This window comes from Athene cunicularia, assembly GCF_003259725.1.
Source record: "Athene cunicularia isolate RWA chromosome 3 unlocalized genomic scaffold, athCun1 chr3_part1, whole genome shotgun sequence".
Lineage (NCBI taxonomy): Eukaryota > Metazoa > Chordata > Aves > Strigiformes > Strigidae > Athene > Athene cunicularia.
Genome location: NW_020799097.1, coordinates 3573005 through 3593914, shown reverse-complemented (window position 1 = coordinate 3593914; position 20910 = coordinate 3573005). Strand labels below are relative to the sequence as shown.

The 20910-nt window shown below is 50.8% G+C and overlaps 2 protein-coding genes and 1 long non-coding RNA gene across 3 annotated transcripts in view; 1 reads left to right on the top strand and 2 right to left on the bottom strand.

Moving 5' to 3' along the window:
• LOC113478279 overlaps positions 1–1067 on the bottom strand; it is an 8294-nt gene extending 7227 nt beyond the window's left edge. The window contains exon 1 of the long non-coding RNA XR_003398029.1: positions 955–1067. This is a non-coding gene — a long non-coding RNA (uncharacterized LOC113478279). The remainder of the gene's footprint in view (positions 1–954) is intronic.
• Positions 1068–5212: 4145 nt separating this feature from the next.
• Positions 5213–11357, top strand: CTSB (cathepsin B). Its single transcript, XM_026845335.1, has 9 exons — positions 5213–5364; positions 5917–6002; positions 6387–6501; positions 6734–6852; positions 7536–7621; positions 8314–8460; positions 9200–9316; positions 9694–9822; positions 9919–11357. The coding sequence occupies exons 1-9, from the start codon at positions 5239–5241 to the stop codon at positions 10014–10016; spliced, it is 1023 nt and encodes a 340-aa protein (XP_026701136.1). The 5' UTR covers positions 5213–5238; the 3' UTR covers positions 10017–11357.
• A 1993-nt stretch (positions 11358–13350) lies between these two features.
• The window catches only part of FDFT1 (farnesyl-diphosphate farnesyltransferase 1), a 10862-nt gene continuing 3302 nt past the window's right edge, over positions 13351–20910 (bottom strand). Inside the window, exons 2-7 of the mRNA XM_026845716.1 lie at positions 19586–19769; positions 17022–17150; positions 16351–16542; positions 15144–15320; positions 14750–14902; positions 13351–13572 (exon numbers count right to left, since the gene is read on the bottom strand). Coding sequence (XP_026701517.1) covers positions 13351–13572; positions 14750–14902; positions 15144–15320; positions 16351–16542; positions 17022–17150; positions 19586–19711 — 999 coding nt within the window. The 5' untranslated portion in view covers positions 19712–19769. The remainder of the gene's footprint in view (positions 13573–14749; positions 14903–15143; positions 15321–16350; positions 16543–17021; positions 17151–19585; positions 19770–20910) is intronic.

Sequence of the window (20910 nt, the reverse complement as noted above, 5' to 3'; positions counted from 1 at the left end):
ATATTATGTGGCTACTATTCTAATCATGTTCACCTCACTGAGCTCCTCTTGAAACCGGATTATCTAACTCCAGAACCTCCACTTAAGCCACCATATTTTACTGCAATTTGACCCAACACTGATACAACATCCTTGTTAGGACCTTCAACTAAAGAAGAAAAAGCTGTGAGGGAAAACAGCTTACCTGAAACAGCTTATAATTTATTTAATCAATGGAATACCGCCGAGCCAAAATGGGTTCAGCATCACTAGAATAAGGTGTATTTGCTTCACCCAAACCTGGACTTCTCCAGAAGATGATTTAGGAATCCATACCACTGCAGACCTTCTGGCTACTTCTTCTTTGCATCTTTTTCTTTCACAGGCAGAGTATCATTTAAAAAAAAAAATGCAGTGAAAAAAACCTGAAAAGCAAAGGCACAGCCCTATTAAGAGAATGATACGGGGACAGGAATATTTTTTTGTGATTGCAGGGGATGAGGAGAGGTATCAGTGGTGACTTTCCACAGACCAGCTGCAAAATAAGGGAAGGAAGTCAGAAGTGGAGAAACAGACACCAAAGGTTTATAGACAGCTTTTATTCAGAATGGTAATAGAAGACCTAGTCCACCATCTGAACATAGTTAATTCATTGTGAAAGCTGAGCTAGATACGTATGTTTTCCTTTTTTTTTTTTTTTTTTTTTTTTTTCTTTTTAAACAAAACATTTCAGGCTTTGATAATGCAGTCATAGCTGTAATGAAGTCACCAGGCCTTGAGTTTGGTGCACCCAAGCTAACCTGGCGGCGCAGCAAGCTGAGCTGGACTGTGTTGTTTACAGGCTTTGCTTTATTGTGGCTTGGAGTCACGCACAAATATTGGCAGCTAGAACAAAGGACAGAAAGCTCGGCTTGGGTAAAGGGCTGCCTGCTGGAGGAGGACACATGATTTGGGCTTTGCTGAGTACCTCCCAACCCTGGAGGGGTTTGGCCCAGACAGTGGAGGAGCTGAGAGGTGCTTCAGGGCTCTGACTTATCTCATGGCCTGACCTGCCTAAACTGAGTCATGTGAGCTGGGCTTTCAGTAGCCTGTTTTGGGGTTGGGTTGTTGATTCGGGTTTTTGTTTGTTAGTTTGGGGTTTTTTTTTAAACATCAGACAAATACCCGGTTAAATGGGACTTGTGGGCTTTGATTTCTCGGTGATGTGGAGAAGACCTTTGTGGTGGGGGATTTGCTGGTTTGGGCACTGTGCATCTCCCTGGGCTGCTGGGAGGGGGCTGTGGGACCTCTGCCATCACATATAGCCCAAATAGTTGTAGCTCTGTCCCTGAGAAAACAGCCAGGGAACTGCTTCAGGCTCCAGTATGTCTGCAGGGATGGAGAAGACACCTGGGTGATGTCACCTCCAACCCTCCTCCCTGGCTCTCTGCCCGCGCCGTTGCAGGCAGCAGCCGGCAGCGCGGAGGGACTGCGGGCGGGTTGGTGCAGTGCCAGCCGCAGGCATCTCCCTTTGGGTGCTCTCCTCTCCCCACGCTCAGCTGCTCTGAGCGGCTCAGGGTGGAGGGCCTTCAGCCTCAGTGCTTCCTCCTCGCTGCCTGGGAGGAGGCTCGAGGGCTGCACTCGAGTGGTCCAAATTTCCTCTTTTCAAGCAACCAGCTGGCTGAACTGTGAGAGTCCTGCCCAGGGACATGTGTGCTGGTGGGTAGCAGCTTTCTGGGCTTATTTCTTGCTTATCCTTCAAGAAATTGCATTATTGGATCCCAAAGCAAGAGGCAGGGGACTTGTTATCAGCTCAAGAAGAGGTAGAGCAGCTCGGGAGGCTCTTTGTAAGCCCCAAACGTCCTTTTGCCACCTGGAGGGTTTGCTAGGGTGAAGCTGCTGTGTCTCAAGAAGTCCAACAGCCAAGCTTTGCTTCTGTTTTCAACCTAACAAGCTGTGGTGGGATGTGATCTGTGAATACAGCCTTTGCCAGGGTTATCCTGAAGCTGCAAGGCACCTCCAGGGGGTTGCAAAGGGAAAGGGTCTTCTGGGGTTGCTGGAGAAACTCCTCTGGCCTGTTTACCATGCCGAAAGAAAACCAGAAAGAAATATCTGTCAGGTGCAGCAGCTGTTACGCAAGTTTGGTTTTGGTGCTGCACATTTGGTGGTATTTGAAGCAGCAGTGGAGATTGAGGGGGAGGGAAGGCGTGTGTGGAGGAGATAGCGGTGGTGGGAGACGCACGAGTGCGATAACGCTGCCACGGGAAGTGTCTTACTGCTTGTGTCTGCGGGGAAAGGGGGGTGATGGTGGAAGGCAGAAGCCTTTTCTTACTTGCTGCGTTGCTGCTGGGGTCAGCGTGCCTCTGGATGCATGTGATTTGCTGTCGGTGGAAATTCGTCCTGCCCGCCCTGTGCCTGCGCTCTCTATAGATAGATTTGCTGTACACAGGGTGCTTGCTGAAGCCGTGGAGGAGTAGGGAGGAAAAAAATTGCATGAGATCGAGGATTTCCCCTTCCTTCTTCATCCAAGTCTTGGGATACTCCATGCCATCCAGCTGTATCAGCTCCCCTTCCTCCCGACCCCTGCCCAGCAAACTTCATGCCCACAGGAGACTTCACGGAATCACACAATGGTTTGGGTTGGAAGGGACCTTTAAAGGCCATCAAACCAACCCCCCTTGCAGTGAGCAGGGACATCTTCACCTACATCAGGTTGTTCAGGGCCCCGTCCAACATGACCTTGAACCCTTCCAGGGATGGGGCATCCACCTCCTCTCTGGGCAACCTGTGCCAGTGTTTTACCACCTTCACTGTAAAAAATTTCTTCCTTATATCTAGTGTGAATCTCCCCTCTTTCAGTTTAAAACCGTTACCTCTCATCCTATCCCTACACTCCCTGATAAATTGTCCCTCCCCAGCTTTCCTGTAGCCCCCTTTAACTATTGAGAGACCACATTAAGGTCCCCCCAGAGCCTTCTCCAGGCTGAACCGCCCCAACTCTCTCATGGTGGTAGGAGACTTGACAAGAGACTGGTTTGCTGAAACAACCAACTGGTTCCCAGCTATTTTGGTTGTGCTGGGCAATATCTCACTGCTTCTGCTGGGTTTGCAGCTGTCGGCTGTGTCGTGGGTTGGATACAGTGCAGCAGATCTTAGAAGACAAGCGCCTGTTGGAGGGGAAACTGCCTGGTGTCTTTTTTCAGTTTGGTCTCCGGTTACCTGGAGCTCACAGTCTGCAGCCGGTGTGGTCTGGTAACTTGAGGATATGAGATCTCCCATGTCCGTCCATCAAGAGCTCGGCACAAGCGGCCGTATCGATGCAGGAGGCTTTGCAGAGCGGGTTTTAGCGTGTCAGCAAAACATCCTGCTGAAAACAAAAGCATATTAGGTGGCTTCTGGCCTCGAAACCGCCTCCATTCAGTGCTACTGAAAATATGAAGTTGACTGCAGGAAGTACAGAGGTTCTTGGGTTGGCTTGTTGGAGATTTTTTTTTTCAACATTTTTCATTATAACAGGTGCTTCAGCTGAGGCTGGTCACCTCTAGGCTTTCTATGGCTGTGTTGAAGGGGCACAAAGCAAAAACCACAGTGGCCTTAGGAGTGTGTATTTATTTCTCTGGGCATAACCTCCTTCTTGCTGCATGAGCAGGGGAGCACAGTGGGGCCGCCAGCAATGCCAGCCAGTCTCTTATCTGCGAGAAAGAAACCTCTGAACAAGCAAATATGCATGAAACACCTTCAAAGAGGTGAGATCTGGGGGTAGGAGGACCCATGTGCTGCTGAAACTCAACCAGCTTTTGGGCTGAGCATCCCGCTGAAAGCTTGGAGAGTGGCAAGAAAAGTAAATAAATGGTGAAAGGAGGAGGGGGAAGGAAAAAAAAAACCAACAAACCCAAACCCTTTATACACTTAGTTGCAGCCGCCTGGGCTTGTTGCTGGCAGAAAGTAGGACACTCCTGCTGGGTTTTCTTCTCTGGAAAGGCTAAACTTGGCTGTGAGTGGGAGGCAGCCTGCATGGAAATGCGTGTGTGTCTCCCCATCCCCTGCCCCTGCTCAGCAAGCTCTGCTGCTGCTGGCAAGAGCTGTGTGTCCGGCTGCTCGGGCGCATTTGCCCAGAAGGGTTTAAGCTCAGGCTTGCAAAGTGATTAATACGTTCAGCTTGGTGAGATGAGTAGGAATTAAAGCCTAAATATCTCTGCTGTTCTGGCTGCTGCGGAGTATGCGAGGTCTTGGGTTGCTCGGCAGGCTTGGAGCCGGTCGGGGTGGATGTGGGGTTGGTGGAAGGGGAGCTGGGAGGTTTTGAAGGAGGAGGAGGAGGGTGCCCTGGTGTGTTTGCAGAGATTGAGCAGCTCGTGGCCCAGGTGCATGTCTGAGTCATACGTGGGGACGTGGAGCAAGTGGTGTTGGGGATTAAATTGGAGTTGGGCAGTTTAAGGTGAATTAGGTTAAAGGAGGCGGGAGAGCAGAGAAGCAGCTGAGCCCTTGGAGCGTCTTTGGGCTGGGTGATGCTTGTGCTCCTGCACAGGAGGCTGTGGTCCACTCTTGGTGTTTTCCCTGCATCTGTGTTCCCCAAATTGGGACTTTCTTGGTGCCCTGTGCCCAAGGATGTGTCTTCACATCCTCCTTCATGAAAAGCCCCAGCGTGAGGGGGGCACAGGCAGCAGCCACAGGCATCTCCAGTGCACGTGGACCCCCCTCTGCATGGGACAGGGCATCACCACCCAGGTCTGTGACCCTGATCAGAGTCCCCAGGGCAATGGTCTGGCCAAAATGAGGCTGTCAAGTCCAAAAATGTGATTTGGAGTGATGTCTTCAAAGGGAAGAGCACTGCACTAGGGCAGGGGCTAGCAGGTCTCCAGGGCTGTAGCTCTGCCTGCAGCTTGCCATGGAGGTGGGGTATCACTTATTCCTTCTCCTAGTCCTTATTCTCCATTTTTGTGGAAGTAAACACATCTTTTAATACCCTCCAAATCCTTTGGAGGGTATTCAAAAGATATTTTCCCACTGCTTCTAATCCTGCGGTGGTCAACATCAGGGTTGCCTTGTCTGATTTCTTCTGAGCTGCAGGAGGGGGTTTATTAGTCTGCTCCCGTGTCTCTCCCGACCTTTGGGGTAAGTCGGGATCGGGAGGAGCTTTGTGCAGCCACATGTTTTACCCTCCCACGTGTTGCTGCGACGGTCCTTCTGCCAAGCCCTTGCTCGCAGTCTGAGCCTGCTTGGGAAGGTTTCCAATGGTGCCCAAATCTGGCTGCAGGTGGAGTGTCCTGTTCCGTGGTCAAGATGTGGCCGTCCGTGTCCATCCTGTGTGTCCTGGTGGCCTTCGCCAATGCTCGCAGCATTCCTTACTACCCTCCTCTCTCCAGTGACTTGGTCAACCACATAAACAAGCTCAACACCACCTGGAAGGTGAGTACCAGATTGGTTTGGGGGGTTTTTTGGATACGTTGCTCAACAGCCTCTTGGTGGGACTCAATATTTGAGCTTTGGGAGTCTCACCATGGTGATGCATCAAACCAGACTTGATCCCAGTTGATTTCTCCAGCAAGTTGATGCTGTCAGGGGTTTCTGTGGTGACACTAACTGTGGAGCTTCTCCACTTTAAAGCAGAGCACTGATGAATTTGTAGAGTAGGAGCAATACTAAGTGGAGGAAACTCTCTGGGAGGCCAGAAACAAACAGCAAGTGTCTAGTTGTATTGGTGACCTGGCCAAAAGCTCCTGGACCAGGCTGTTGTGACCGAAGCCTAGAGTTGGGCCTTAGCTTACTGGTTGTGATGGGCTGATCCTGGAAGGGGCTGTGTTCTGTGTCTATAGGTAGCTTGGCTCTTGGCCTCTGGGGTTTATTGCAAGTGTCAGACACTGGTTGGGTTTGAGGGAGATCTGGAGCACCAGGCTGGTCCCAGCATTGCACTTGGTGGTCATGAAGAGTCATGTCCCATTTTTCTGTCTCTCTTCCCAGGCAGGGCACAACTTCCACAACACTGACATGAGCTATGTGAAGAAGCTCTGTGGCACCTTCCTGGGTGGGCCCAAGCTTCCCGAGAGGTGAGTGCCAGGAGGTTCCTGTAAAACCTTGTGTGGATGCTCCTGGTGCGTCTGGAGTGGGCGAGGGTCTCCCCTGGCAGACTGTGAGCAGGGTTCTGCTGGGTGCAGCTTGGTGGACATCTTGCATGGAATTAAGCACAAAAGCACACATGGGGGGAACATCCATCTTCTGTCCTGCCAGAAACTTGACTAGTTGTGTAATTTGTACTTCTTGAAACTCAAAACACTGCTGACCCGGTCCGAGGACTTCAGAAGTATTTATTCTCCTTCAGTGAGCAAACAAGAGCCCTTGTCCTCCAGGTCACCTTCAGACAAGGTTGGAGAGTCCTGTGCACCCAGTACACTGATGTTCCTGTAACAAGACTTCCCTCTTCTCACTTGCAGGGTAGATTTTGCTGCAGACATGGAACTTCCTGATAACTTTGACTCACGGACGCAGTGGCCTAACTGTCCTACCATCAATGAGATAAGAGATCAGGGCTCTTGCGGCTCTTGCTGGGTAAGAGCATGGGTGGTTTAAAGTCACATTGATACAGAGCTTGCCAAACAAAAGATGTGCTGTTGAGTTTGCTACTGAACTGCATAAATGGGGGGAAATGGGAGATCCTGCAGTGCCTGAGCTTGGTGGGCTTCTCCCAGCCATGTTCATGCTTCCTGCATTCATTGCCTGGTTTCCTCTTCCATGGCCAGCTCTGATGGTTTTTCCTTGTTTTTTGGGGGGCTGCCCACAGGCTTTTGGTGCCGTAGAAGCGATTTCAGACAGAATCTGTGTTCACACAAACGCCAAGGTGAGCGTGGAGGTCTCAGCGGAGGACTTGCTGTCATGCTGCGGCTTCGAGTGTGGCATGGGGTGAGCTGCTCTTAGTTCTTCTGTACTTAAAAGGTGGGTGGGAGGAGCAGGGACATAACCCAAAGGTGCTGATTGTTTTATCCCCGTCTTCCTCATGAGCAGCAAGCCCCACCAGTGGTTTGTGCAGTAGATGCTGGAGTTAGGTGGGAACATAAAGGTGACTGCATGGCCTGAAAGTCCCTCTGGGCCATGTCGTGCCCCAGCAGTAGTGGATGATGATGGCTGGTGGAGGGAGGGCAAACACATAACAATGCTTTCCCATACAGAGCTGGCAGCTGCCTGAGCCCAAGGCAGGATGTTTTAGTAGCCCCAAAGTCTCGGTTTTCAGGCACAAGCCTTTTGCCTGTGGCTTTTACAGCTGTTGAGAGCAGGGTGGGGAGTTGGGTCTCCCAAGTCGTGTGGCTGCTTCTGTTCCTGGCAGCAGAGGCTGACCAGCGACCTGGTGAGGAGGCACCACTGCTTTGGGATGTGGAGGCACAGGTGCTCTTAGCTCCTTCTTGCCCTGAGGCTTTTGTGTCTTGAGGCCTAGAAATCCTGGGGAAGGCAGGGACAGACTTAAAAAGGTTCGATGTGCTGAAAGCTTCCCTTCAGCCATCCCAAGCTGGCTCCATTTCTCCTGCCTCCCCCAAAAGGGGGGATGACTCTGAGCAGGCTGGGGCTGGAACTGCTGCCTCTTTCTCCAGGTGCAACGGTGGTTACCCCTCTGGTGCGTGGAGGTACTGGACAGAGAGGGGCCTTGTGTCTGGGGGTCTCTACGATTCCCATGTGGGTAAGTCCTGGCAGATACCCTGGTGGAAGCAAAGGAAGCATCTCTGCTCGGTTACAGGTTCATGTCCCTCAGGGTGCTTCTCTTCTGGTCTGCTTCCTTGTGGCTGCTCCCTCCTTCACGTCTGGACTCAAACACTTCTCCCAGTTGGTTGCTCCTGTCCCCATGGCTCCTTCTGGTCACCGCTTTGGGACAAGGTTCCCAGAGCAGCAGGAAACCCATCCAGGAAGGGAGCACAGTAGCCAGACTTAACCCCACAAGGCTCCTGCTTCCATAGCAGGAATGAATCAGGCTGTGAATTTTTTGTTATTGCTGGTTTTGAACCAGTTCAGTACACTTTGGATGAGGGCAGGAGTCTTTCTGATATGTTTCCCACTCAAAAAGCAACTTCCAGACTGGAAACTTCTGCCTTCTCCTAGAATGGCCATGACTTGGTTCATGTTTCCATCTTTTCCATCACCTTGTCAGGAGGGAGGTGGTGGGAAGCAGGTCCAGAAGGGAAACCCATTGCTGATGGAGGGATTCCTCATCTGGCAGCGGCAGACCTACTCTTGCTCTCACCCCACTGATCTGTGGGGTTTCTGTGTCAGAAAAGCTGTACTGTTTTGGGGGGCATCCGGAGCCTTCTCCAGCCTGGCTGCTGGGGACCGGCATGCTTGGGGACAGCCAGTTCATGCCATCTCTGTCCTCGACAGGCTGCCGTCCCTACTCCATCCCACCCTGTGAGCACCATGTCAACGGCTCCCGGCCACCGTGCACCGGGGAGGGGGGTGAAACCCCCAGGTGCAGCCGACACTGCGAACCTGGCTACTCCCCTTCCTACAAGGAGGACAAGCACTACGGTAAGGGAGGTGGCCTCCCACGCTGCTCGATGCACAGCAGCTCCACAGCTGCTCCTAGTGGTAACTTGGTGAGGTTGGCAGGCTGGGACCTCTTCCTAAACTGTTTGACAGGGGTAATTTTCTGTGCCCTCAGGATGGGTGGTCCTGGAGCAAATGCACAGTTTGTATTTGCTGAGACTCAGCTAAGATGGGGGAACGCACTGAGTCCTCGTGGTGCACACGCCTGGGTTGAAGAGCATGGTGCTGAGCCCTGTGGGAGTCTGGTGCCAAAGCCACCTCCTTCTTACTCCTCGATGGAGGCTGGCCCTGTACATCTCAAGGCCAGGTTGGACGGGGCTTTGGGCAACCTGGGCTAGTGGAAGGTGGCCCTGCCCATGGCAGGCGGTTGGAACTAAATGATTTTCAAGGTCCTTTCCAACCCAAACCATTCTGTGGTTCTATGCAGGATAGTCTGCCTGCTCCTCGGAGATTTATCTTAGCCTCGAGTAATATGGGTTGACTCCCCTTCCCACTGAAGCTGTCTGGAATAGGTCTTTGGGTACAGAATAGGACTCAATAGTTGGAGCCCACTTTTCCTGCTTGGCTGTGTCAGTGCCTCTGGAGCAGCTGGGTTTGAATTTAACCTCCTAAGGGGAGAAGGCCTCTTGCAGAGGCACGCTGAGCAGTCTCTGTCCAGCCATCCCAAGACTTGTGTGACCTGACAGTGCTGTACTAATGACAGGACTTTTTTCCTCTCTAGGCATCACATCCTATGGTGTCCCTCACAGTGAGAAGGAAATCATGGCTGAGATCTACAAGAACGGTCCGGTGGAAGGAGCTTTTATTGTCTATGAAGACTTCCTGATGTACAAGTCTGGTGAGCATCAGCACTGAGGCTGTAGGGAGCCCTGTTTCCTACTTCATCTGCAGGGTCTCTCTTTTGTGGCCCTTGTCCCTCTACTCAAGTCTGGAAGGAGAGCTCAAGTTCACACTTGAGTATGTGGTGTTGCAGGAACATGGGCAGGTACCATCTCCTGTATCCATTGGTTTATAGCAAGGGGAGTAGGTGCGTGGGACTGAGGGGATGCTTAGCATCAGGCCTTCCTCCAGACTCTACACTAAGCTTCATTTAACCAAAAACACCTCCTCAGCTGCTCTCTGGGGTTTGATATCAAATGTCTCACAAGCTGTCAGTGCTCTGAAGGGTGGAGACACAGTCGGTGCCTGTTGACATCTTGGCCTCTCACTTTGCAGGGGTCTACCAGCACGTGTCTGGCGAGCAGGTTGGAGGCCACGCGATCCGGATCCTGGGCTGGGGCGTGGACAACGGCACTCCGTACTGGCTGGCCGCTAACTCCTGGAACACCGACTGGGGGGACAATGGTGAGGCACCCCCATATGCTGCCGGAGGAGATCCCCCCCTCCCCATTCTCCTTGGCACGATGGGGAAGTTGACTTTTGCTCTTGGTATGCTTCTAGGCTTCTTCAAAATCCTCCGAGGAGAGGACCACTGCGGCATCGAGTCCGAGATTGTGGCCGGCATCCCCAGCACGGAGCAGTACTGGAAGCGGGTTTAACCCTCTTGATCAAACCACAAATAATCTTGAGTCCCCGATGCTTTTAACTGATAGCGGGTTGGGTGCAGAGCCCCCCCTCTTCTACCCTTCTAAGAGACTATAGTTGAAGTTACTTTATTAAAGCTTTTTATCTTTTTTTTTCTTTTTTTTTTTTTTTTTTTTTTTTTTTTTTTTTTTAATTGTATGGTGGAGCTGGAGGTGGAACTGCTCTCTGGAAGCCCTCTGCACCTGGTGGGTTGCAGCTGTGGGGCATTCCCTGCTCAAAGGACTGCTGGAGGGCTCGCTGGCCTCTTGTGCCATGGTATTTGGTTAGCATGGGCCCCTTCCAGCCCAGTCTGTTACTGGGAGGATAGGAAGTAGTAGCTTTGTACTGGGACTTAGGGACTTGGTGGGGCGGTGGAGATGGACCCTGCTGGGAAGCCATGGCCAGGGGTGATTTGTGCTCCCCCCTGGCTGGGTTGGTCTGACTGTCAGTGCCCAAAACAAGCAGGGTACGTTAGTGTGTGCCTTTAACTGGCTAAACTTAGATCTATTCATGATAAAATACTGATGAACTTGATGAGGAGCTGCTTTTGGCCGGAGCTGCATTAAGGCCCCTCCATGCCTGCAACAAGCCCTTTGTGCATTGCTTGCCCTGCTCTATCCATTCAGCTGCTTTTTAAAAAAACGACCTGTTCCTCAGCTGTTTGTTTGCTTTTTTTTTTGTTTGTTTGTTTGTTTTCTGATGTAGTCTGGGGTTATTGATCCTAAGGAAGGGCCTGGCTGGAGCTCCATGAGCTTTTGATCAAATGTCCTGCAGGCATCTTAGGAGCACGCTGGGAAGAGCAAACCACTATGCATCCACGGCTGGGCAGCTCAGTGTGTGCAGCAGGTCACGCCTTGGTGAGAGTGCTGCATCCAGAACTGGTGTCGGTGGTGCTTTGGGACTGGAGGTGCCCAGAGCAGAGATGAGGGATGTGCTCCAGCTCTGCTGCAGGGAGCTCATGCAGATTCTTGGAGGTATCCTGCTAACTTGCACACAACTGAAGCTTTTGGGTTGTTTTTAGCCACAGGTGTTAAGGAGGAATTAAAAAACCCTTATTTTTGTTACTGTGGGGAGGTGTAATAACTGTAGGAGGAATCATGTGACTTGCCAACACTAATATAGTGAAAGATTTTTTTTTTTTTTTTTAATGCACAAAAGTATATTGCTGAGCTGAGGCTACAGGCCTGAAATGCGTGAAGCAGGCTCTCCCTTGCACTGTAAAATAGCCCCTTTACCTCTGCTTACTCAGACACCAGTGAGACAGAGCTGTGGTGTATGTGATCGGAACAACTGTGCCAATAAATGATTTCTCCAAATGTCTTGTCTCCTGGACCCTGATTGCTTCTGCTTGACTTCAAACCACCTCAAACTGTTCTGTGCATTGTGGATGCCAGGTAAGACCTTTCTGGCTTCCTGCCAGCGGGGGCCAGTCCCAGCCCTGTCCTCTGGCCATCCTGGTGACAGGTGCCTTGTGCTGCCCCCTCAGCAGCCCCCGGGCATTGCCTGCTCCTGGCGATGGGGAAGATGCTTCAGCATGAACTAGAGTGGAGCCAAGCCTGCCCTGACCTCTGCACACTGGCACAGAGGATGCACTGGAGAGCTATGCCACCGCTCCTGCTGCCCGCAGCACAAGGTCCATTAAAATTTAATTTACTGACCTTTAGCTGTGTCTCACCCTGGTTAAAATTCTTTGGGGTCTGGCTCACAAGGCTTTACCACGCTGCCTGGAATGACAGCAAGGAAGCATCTGCATTTCATCTCAGCTGAGGGCTTCTAACTTGTGGCATGGTTGGGAATTACCAGTGTAAAAGAAATGAGAGCTGAATTATTTTTTTTTTCCCAAAGAAAACTTTAATTTCAACAAGACAGGAAGCTGCACAAAGAGAGCTACCGCAAGTTTGTTTGTTTGTTTTTTTTTAAAACAATAGCTTAAAACTATCTACATTGGTACTTGTGGAGTAGGGGTCCTCCCTCTCAGTAACAGTCTGGCCACAGGGGCTTGGCCTTGCAAAGGCCACCAAAGTGTACCTGGTAGACATAGCTCTTTCCTGCACCAGGCCACAGGCTGTCCTCCCCTTCACAAAGGCAAAGCAGCATTTGGGGGTAACAGACCATGAAAACAAAAATCCACCAGAAGTGTTGCTTCATCTTCTCACCCAAGCTGTTCCCAGGAGGAACATGGTGCACGTGTAAGTCCATCCTGATGCGTTTCAAAACAACAGTGGAAGCCTCTTCCAGTTTACATGTTAGTTTAACCCTAAAGCATCATCCTAAACTAGAGCTAAGTGGGCCAGGGAAACCTGCCCTGGCCCTTTGCTCAGGGGCTCAAGCCTTCCCATCCCAGGGATGGGCTCACTGCTGCCTTTTAGGGCAGACAGTGCATCAAGGGCTCCCAAAAAAAAATAAAATCCCGTAAGGGACAGCATGGTACAAACCTTCACTCTACTGCCCTGCATCTCCTGTGTACTCCCCGCATCTCCTTGGGCTGAAGCAGTGAAGTCAGGCACGGGGTTATTAGCTCAGGGCCATGCAAGCAGCTCCCTTCCCCTCTGAACCAGCTTCCCAGCTGCTAAAACACAAAGCTTTGCAAGTGCAGGGTGCCATCTGCTAGAGGGCAGGGAACCACAATAGCTGGCTTTCGGCTGGGGGCACATTAAAGTGGACAGAGCATCCCACCTCCTACGTTATTTAACATTGACAGGGCTTGTTTTCAAGCCCAGCAGCTTCCTTCAGCACAAGAGAAATGTGAAAGTTGCCTCTGCCTGTTTCCAGGATGTCAACAAGCCTGGGCTGAGGGCCAGAGCTTTTTCCCTGGATAAGGAAGCACGTTCCTCTCCCGGCTGACGTAGCATCCTTCCAGTGTGGAGCAGGCACCAGAGGCAACAGGGAAGAGGCTGCTTAAAGGGAAGCAAAACCCAGAAGGTTTTGCTCAGCTCTGAGCTGGAAAGGTCTCAAGCAAGGAAACAGGCAACTGGAGTTTCTATTTAAAATCATCCTAACCAAAAAAAAAATAATTCAGGTAAACCATCCAACAGGAGAGAAGGGGGCAAAAAAAAAAAATTCAACCCCAAACAGTAAGACTCCGATTAGCATATGTCACCATCCAAGCAGATGGCAAAGGCGGTGAGGAGCGGAGTCCGGCGACGCTGCACCATCACCCCACGGCTGCAGCTCACCGGTGTCCCGTCCTCGTCACCGTCCTGGGCCCTGTGGCACCCAGGGGCCTGGCCATCCCCACTGGCAGGGGACGAGGAGCCTCCTGCCTCCACTGCCCGTCTGCCGAACACCTCTCTGCCCGCCCGCCGCCCATCAGTTCTCGCCCGCCTGGACGTACTCCTCGGTGGCCTTGGAGATGGTGCTGAGGTACTGCCAGCTGAGGGCGGCCAGGAGCATGGCACACGATAGGTAAATGGGGGAGTAGTGGTGGCGTGATGCCATGGGGCTGCCGGGCAAGCTCATGGCACGGATGGAGGCGATGACCTGCTGCGTCTTGTTGGAGGATGGGTCCGTACTGGGGATTTTCTGGTAGATCTGGGGAGGGAGGAAGGAAGAGCTGTGGTTCCCACGCAAAGCTGAGGAGATAAACGGGACTGCTACATGGAAGAGGAAGACTTAATGGCTGCTGTGTCCTCAGGAGCAACCTCAGTGGTGGACTGCCATGGAAGAGGCCCAGCTGCGAGGGATGCCTGGATGTGGCCAGGGGCCATTTCCCTTGAGAGCTGCATTAAGCCAAGCAGCCTCTTGAGGGCACCCAATGACGGGAGATGGACCACAGAGCCTCAGACAATCCCTCAACCACACGTGGTGTTGCTGGGAGCAGTGGTTCTTGATCACCCCAAAGCAGTGAGGACATCCCTGTGTCCCCAGCAGCTGGTGTGACCATCAGGAAATGGCCTCCTCTATCAGATAACCCCATGGGTTTTGGGGTTTTCTTTTTGTGACCTGCAAACCCGATGGACTTTGAGATATACTTTTCTGCATGACTCTTAGGGAGAGAGACATGCACAAGCAAAGACCCTGGGCTAAGGTGTCACTGTCCCTTGCCATGGGGTTAGCCAGCCTGCTAAAGCGAGCTCTAATAGCCCATGGTTTGGGGTCTCCCTGATGCAGAAGTAACATCTTTTTACTGAACAGCCCATGCTGGATTTGGGGTTTTGGTGTTGGTTTTTTTTTTTTTCCCCCAATAATCTATCCACCAGTTGTTCCCCACATGAACTTTCAGCCTCCACAGTACACAGCCAGGGGTGCTTTAAGAACATGCAGAGTTGCCCTCATTTACTGTTGGCCATGGAGCACAAGGAAATAACCACTGCATCATGCTGCCATCTCCAACTACAGGCACACAGAAAACAAGACTGCTCGCTGGAGCAGCTCGTGGGGAGATGGTGTTTGTGTGGGAAAGGTCCTCTGCACCTGCTCAGCCCAAGGGAAGCCCTGAGCTGGGACAGCCAACTCCTTTGGTTCTCCACCAGAAGGATGGCAGGATCTCAGTCTCTGCCTCTCAACACAGGCACAGACCAAGGGTACATTCAAGGGAACACTTCAAGCACCCAATTTGGTCCAAGTCAAAACCACATCCATGTCACTGTGCCCTGGCACCACTGAACTAAGGGACCTAGGGAAAGGATTAAGAGATCTTCCTGATTTTGCACCAGGAATGAGGATGGGACCAGACAGAAACTACTCAATGCAAGCTGCTCAAACCTACCTCTTCCACATACTGGTACATGATGGCTTTGACAGCTTGGATGTTCGTGGCATCCATCATTAGAGTGACAGCTTGTCCTTTCCGGATCTTCACAACACCCCTGAACACCTGCTTGTTGTTATAGCAGGCAGCCAACGTGGCAATAGCCATCACCTAAGAAGAAACACCAAGAGGCCTTACTGCATTGCAAGGAGCTTGCCAAGGGAGTAGCCTTGTGAAATCGATGGCAAACTACTCTGGAGTGAAGCCACAATCTCACCAACAGCAGAAACAGCAGGTACCGAGCAAGAAGAAAGATAAGCTAATACTGATATGATATATAATCCCCACACACCTCCAACTCCTCATCACCTGGGCTGCAGATGATGAATAACCACCTGAAAGCCTAACTCACCTGGGGGATAGCACAGAAGTTGAAGACAGTTTGGTTTTTCAGGCGGGATAAGTATGTGAGGACATCAGGGACATGGTGGAGGGCATTGGTGATGAGCTCATTCAGACACTGGACAGCCATATCGATGTTCTCTGGTTTGGCAAGATCTGAGAGCTTCTTTGCGTATCTGCTCCAAACCTAAACACCAAGATAAGGACTCACAAGTTGGAGGGTACATTCATGCCGTAAGAGAAATATCAGTAACAGTCTGAGGTCTGGGAGAGCACCAAGAACCATCCATGAAAGCCTTGAAGGATTGGTGCTTACTAGGCTAAAGAAAAGAAGGGTGGGCAGGCTGTGGAGATGTGACAGTGGCCTTTGTATATACAAAGGGATTGCAAAAAGAAGGATGCAACTCATCTCCACACCTTCTTGAGGTAGGGCAAGGAAAAGACACCTCACACATCAAACTGATATCAAGAAATGCTCTATGAGACAGGTGAGCTGCATGGAAAAAAAGAGAAAAATTCTTGGAGGGCCTCAAGAAGAGCAGACAAACATGTGTCAGTCACAGACAGAGCTGACCCTGCCTTTGGGAACAGACTAGGTAATCCCTCGAGATCTCATCCAGTCTTATCTTCCCTCATTCCTAGAACCAACATAACAGAGAGGGAAAAAAGCTGCCCAACAAGTTCCTGGCAGTGTGGGGAGACAGTACCTTGTCCCCACATCTGCACCCAGACAGCTGTAGATAGACATGGAACTTGTCAGCCAGCTGTCATTAGAAGAGCTGTTATTATCAAGCAGATGTACAACCACCGGTAGCAATCTTATGCAGCACAGCTTTTACTGTAGGGTCTTGACAAAATTAAAGCAGACCGCCAAGTCTCTCCTGTGACTTTTGATTTAAAGGGATGTGAGAGACACTGCAATTTTAGCTGTGCACCTTCTGCTATGCACCTTGTAATACGTTCCCAAGACAGGAAAACACAGATGGTTGGCTCCACCCATTACAGGTCTTGGACAGAAGTATGAAAGACTGACAACGGACACCAACAAATGGTGGGAAAACTCTGGCTTTGGGGATTTCAAATTCCAGCAGGAGCTCCTCTAAGGAGAGGATGCAACTCATTGTATCAGAGCAGCAACGACAGTACTTTCAGCCTTGGTGCATTTCCCAAAGAGGCACAGCAGAAATGCTCCCCCCCAAGGCAGTGTTTTCCCTCACCTCTCTGGGCCAGAACTCCCTCCCGTCCAGCTGGTCCTCCAGATAGTCACGGATGATGTTGGTTTTCTGCAGGAAGAGGCCCATGGAGTTGGCCAGCTCCGTGTCCTCCCCGACAATAGGTTCTTCTAGCTCTGATGCAGAGAAGAGACGGGAAAGGCCAATCCCCACCAGCCCAGCAACGTAGTGACAATACTGCAAAGCACCGAGAGGGAAGGGGGCAGAAAACAAGTAAGATAAAAGGAGCGGTTACAAAAGAGCTGTCTATTTGTCACAGTGAGTTTTACAAAAGATGCTCAGAAGTAACTGACAATATATTTTCTGCAAGTTTTCACGGCCCTCCCTGGGATGTCTCAGCTTTCCTGTGGCCAGCAAACACCTCACCCGGGATGTCCCACCAAGGTGCCACTCTGCCTCCAGCAGCCCGATGAACTGCCCACAGGGAAACAGCTGATGTCTGGTCACCCAAAACACGTGCTGGTGGGCAACACCAACAGTCCACACCATCCTCCTGTTACCCACAGGACCAGCAGTCACTCAAAGCCTTCCTGAGCCCTCACAGCCTCCCTCATCCAGCTGAACCCTCTTCCCACAGGGATGCTGTTTCCTCTTTCCCCAGAGACAAGATGGACCCTACTCATGTTCAGTCCACTCCTCCGTCTGGGCTGACTTACCCTATCCCACTCATACTGAGAGTCCACCTTCTTCTCCAAGAACTCCGCCATCCCGACACCCATTTTGTGGCAAACATCTGAAATCACGTCCTGGTAGACCTTTGACAGGTTCCTGAACTCCATGGAGATCTACAGCCCAAATCACCACGAGGAAAAAAAAAAAAAAAAAAAAAAAAAAAATACAACAGTGTCAGGAAAAAACAGCAGAGCTCAACATTTATTAAGAAATCAGAAAAAGACTAGACTGTTTGCCAGGCTCTTATCCCACCCTGGCTGGAGATCTAGGACAACTCCTACAACCAGAGTTGTTTAAAGCACAGGCTGGGTCTGTTCTCAGTCTAAACGGTATGGTATCTGGCAGCAGATCAGACACAGCAGTATCTTTGAGAAGGCTCTGTAGCCTTGGACTGTATCATCTGGGAGTTGCTGGACAAAGCTAGCTACGCTTGATGCACAGAGTTGGGATTTTTTTTTAAATTCGTGAGAGTGTTCCATCACACCAAGCACAGGAAAAGATGGGAGGTTTCTGGTGCTCTGTTCTCCTGAGCCCTCTCCAGCTCTGGCTCCACAGGGCACATTTTGCACAACTGGAAAGGCCTCAAGTAACAGGGAAGGTGCAAAATCATTCTCCTACATGTCCAATAACATGATTCATTGACTCAATCGCTCTCACACTGAAAAAAAAAAATTTAAAATTAAAAAGTACCTCTTCCCCTTCCTAAAACTGTGGAGCACCACATTTTATTGTGCTGAGCTTTATTCTCTAACTACACCCAGCCCAGGGTGTGTGTTCAATAAGGGCAGTGGTCTGAACGATTACAGCTCAGACACCATCGCAGACCCAGGCTCTCCTCCTGACTCTATCCACGGCTGCTGGCATGTCCTTGCCCTGTGTCTCTGTAAAATAAGTGTATTGACTCTGCTTCTGTCTCGGTGGCTTCAATCCACTACACAGAGAAACTGGACCTATGAGTACAACTCCATCAAATATTACTAAAATCATACCTGAACATCAACTCAGATTTCCCAAGTGAATAACGCATACACACCAAAACAAAGTGCCATGAACACCTTCTCAAGAGCTTTTCTAAAGTACCGAGCCATTAGCATACCTACTATATCTCTAGCACTACGCATCAAGAGTCCCCTGACACAGTCACCTCCTATAGCGCACACCCCTCCCAGGCAGGGCACAGCCATTGTCACCCCAAAGCTGAGCATCAAAATTTACAATACACCTCAGTTTTCCAAACAATTATCCTATTCCCATTGCTAGGGAAAGCCTGATGAGGGTAGAATAAATTTTAAATGGTAAAAAGCTGAACAAAACAGAACTTCCTCTGAAAAATTAGATGCTCCTCACTCTATTATACTACTTCTTAAACAGAGCTTAAAAACAACCCTAAAAAATAAACCCAGCTATTCTTGATCAACGTGGGCAACAACAGAACTGCAGCATCCACCAAGGGCTGGTCCTTGTGTCTTCACCAAAACCAGACAACCGTGTCCCCACTCAGCAGAGCCCAGCCTCGTCTTCCAGCCACAGCATCTCCTGCTGTCAGCCTGAAGGATCCCCTCTAGAACGACTGCCCAGATGGGTTCCCCCTTCCACTCTGCAGGTAACACTGCACTGGGAGATGCTGCATCTTGGTGGGGATGAGCACTGTGGTTCCAGCTCTGTTGCCTGCCACCCTGAGCACCTACAGCACAGACTCAAGGCCCTGCAGCTACATCTGCACCAGTAACTTAAACATCAGGCCCAGACTCAGTTACCTGCTGCTACTCCATCAGCATGGCCCTGATGTCCTTCTAACCCCAAGCAATCCCCAGGCAGCGCCTGGGAAGTAGCATGGGCCAGAAAGCATTTCTCAAGGACAGTCTGGGACACAACCACACTGTTCTGTGTGCTGAGAGCGCTTTAACGGCTTGGACATGGCCAGACTTTCTCAGCTGGCCTCCAGGTCAGAGAACAGGCTCCAATACTGCTTTAGCTTGCTAGTGGAGATGCAGACTCCGTGACTATCTTTTAGAAGGATCCTTAGAGCAGCAAGACTTTAGGAAATACTAACAGTGAGGGTGCTTTTTATCTTATATGTCAAACCTGCAGGCAGACTCCTGTAGCTCTAGAGCAGATCCTGCAGGACTGCTGTAAACACTGGTCCATCCCTAAGCCAGATGCCAGACAAGCTTTCCTCCTCTCCCTATTACAGGTCACAGGACACTCAACACAGGCAATGCGCAATGTCGGCCAACAAATCCAAACCATCCTTCACAAGGCGATGGTCGTTTACTCTTCCAACAGGGGAGGCAAAAAGTCGCTTTTTAGAGCTGGCACTTTTCCACAGCCAGATCACCTCTGGCTCATATGGAGTCATGTAACATTTGGGTTTCTCACTCCAGCTCTACATCCAGCCCTACGTGCAGGGGATGTAGCTCTTCCGAAGAGCTACGGGCTCACCAGGGACTGAATGAGCTCAGTAAGCACAAGCAGGCATAATGTGGAAAGACAACCATACACACAAAGATGACCCAAGGCAGCTGAAGCAAGGAGGTGGACGTCTTACCGTTGGGAAGTCCTCAAGCACCTGCCGGTCCTTCTCTTTGCTCTCCGTGTATTTCCACTCTGGTTGATAGAGATAGGAGTGAAACTCGTGCAGCATCGGGACCTTTACATCTAAGCTGATGGTCATGTCATCCTCTATAGTGTCCAGGGCACGGAGAACTAGGTAGAATATACAGACGGCATGTCTGGGGTGGGGGGGAGAAAAAAACAATCACCCCTTACTTGGGATTGCCTTTTAGGCAGGACAAAGAGTTTATTAACCACACAGACTTTGGCAGAGGTGCTGCCAGCTCAACACGACATGCACTGGCACCACCAGGTCACTGATGCTGTGGGAGATACAGGCACTTCCAGCACAATTCTCTTTCACGTTTCAAATAATATTATACTCCAGCCATCGAGCAGAATGGAAAGTGATGATGTGAAAACCTTCCCAGCCCCCACTGTTGTATCCCAGCATTTCCTACAGTTTGGAAACCAGCTTTGGTCAAGGGATATCCCTCTTCTGTTAAGTCACAGAATGGTTGGGGTTGGAAAGGACTTTTAAAGGTCATCTAGTCTAACCCCTCTGCAACAAGCAGGGACATCTTCAACTACATCCAGGGCATCAGCTCCTCCAGGCCTCCTCTGGGGACAGTGGCTGTCCCCTGCAGCATGGGAACGTAAAATAAATGCATTAGAAACGTGCTGCTCAAATCCCAGGGTCAAGGGAACAGGATAGAGATGGAAAGCGCCAACAGCAGTGCTTCCCACCTGACTTGCTCCTCATCTCCTTGAACTCTCCACAGGCTGACCACTGCGAAAGCTGCAGCACACCTGAACTGGGTTAGGAGACCCAGGTTCTTCCCTTCACACAGAGAACTACAGCATGGCTTTTGGCTTTCTGAGATGCATACTGGGGAAAGGCCATCTTCCTGGGCAGGGCACTGCCAGATCCAACCCTGCCAGCAAGATCCAACCCTGCAAGCAAGGCCAGCACTCTCTAGGACCCAGAGGACAGAGCCCGAGGTCAGCTCACTGGAAAAAACAAATGCAAAGTAAGGAAGGGAAAAAAGCAGGTGTACTTTTCCTATCAGTTCCCCTTCTCTGCACCCAGCACCCTTTTATCCTGGTTGGGGGGGGAGGGGGGGGCAAAGGGGTCCCTTACTGCACAACATGAGTGTCAGGACTAGCAGATACTGCCAAAACACCCTGTTATTTTTAAATCAGCATGCACAATCTGCTGTATCAAGCACCCCAGTGGAAAGCAGCTGGAGAACCACTTCCCCTCCCTGTCCCCATCACACCCCCCCTCCCCACCCAGGCTCCATGTTTCTGCAGCTGAAG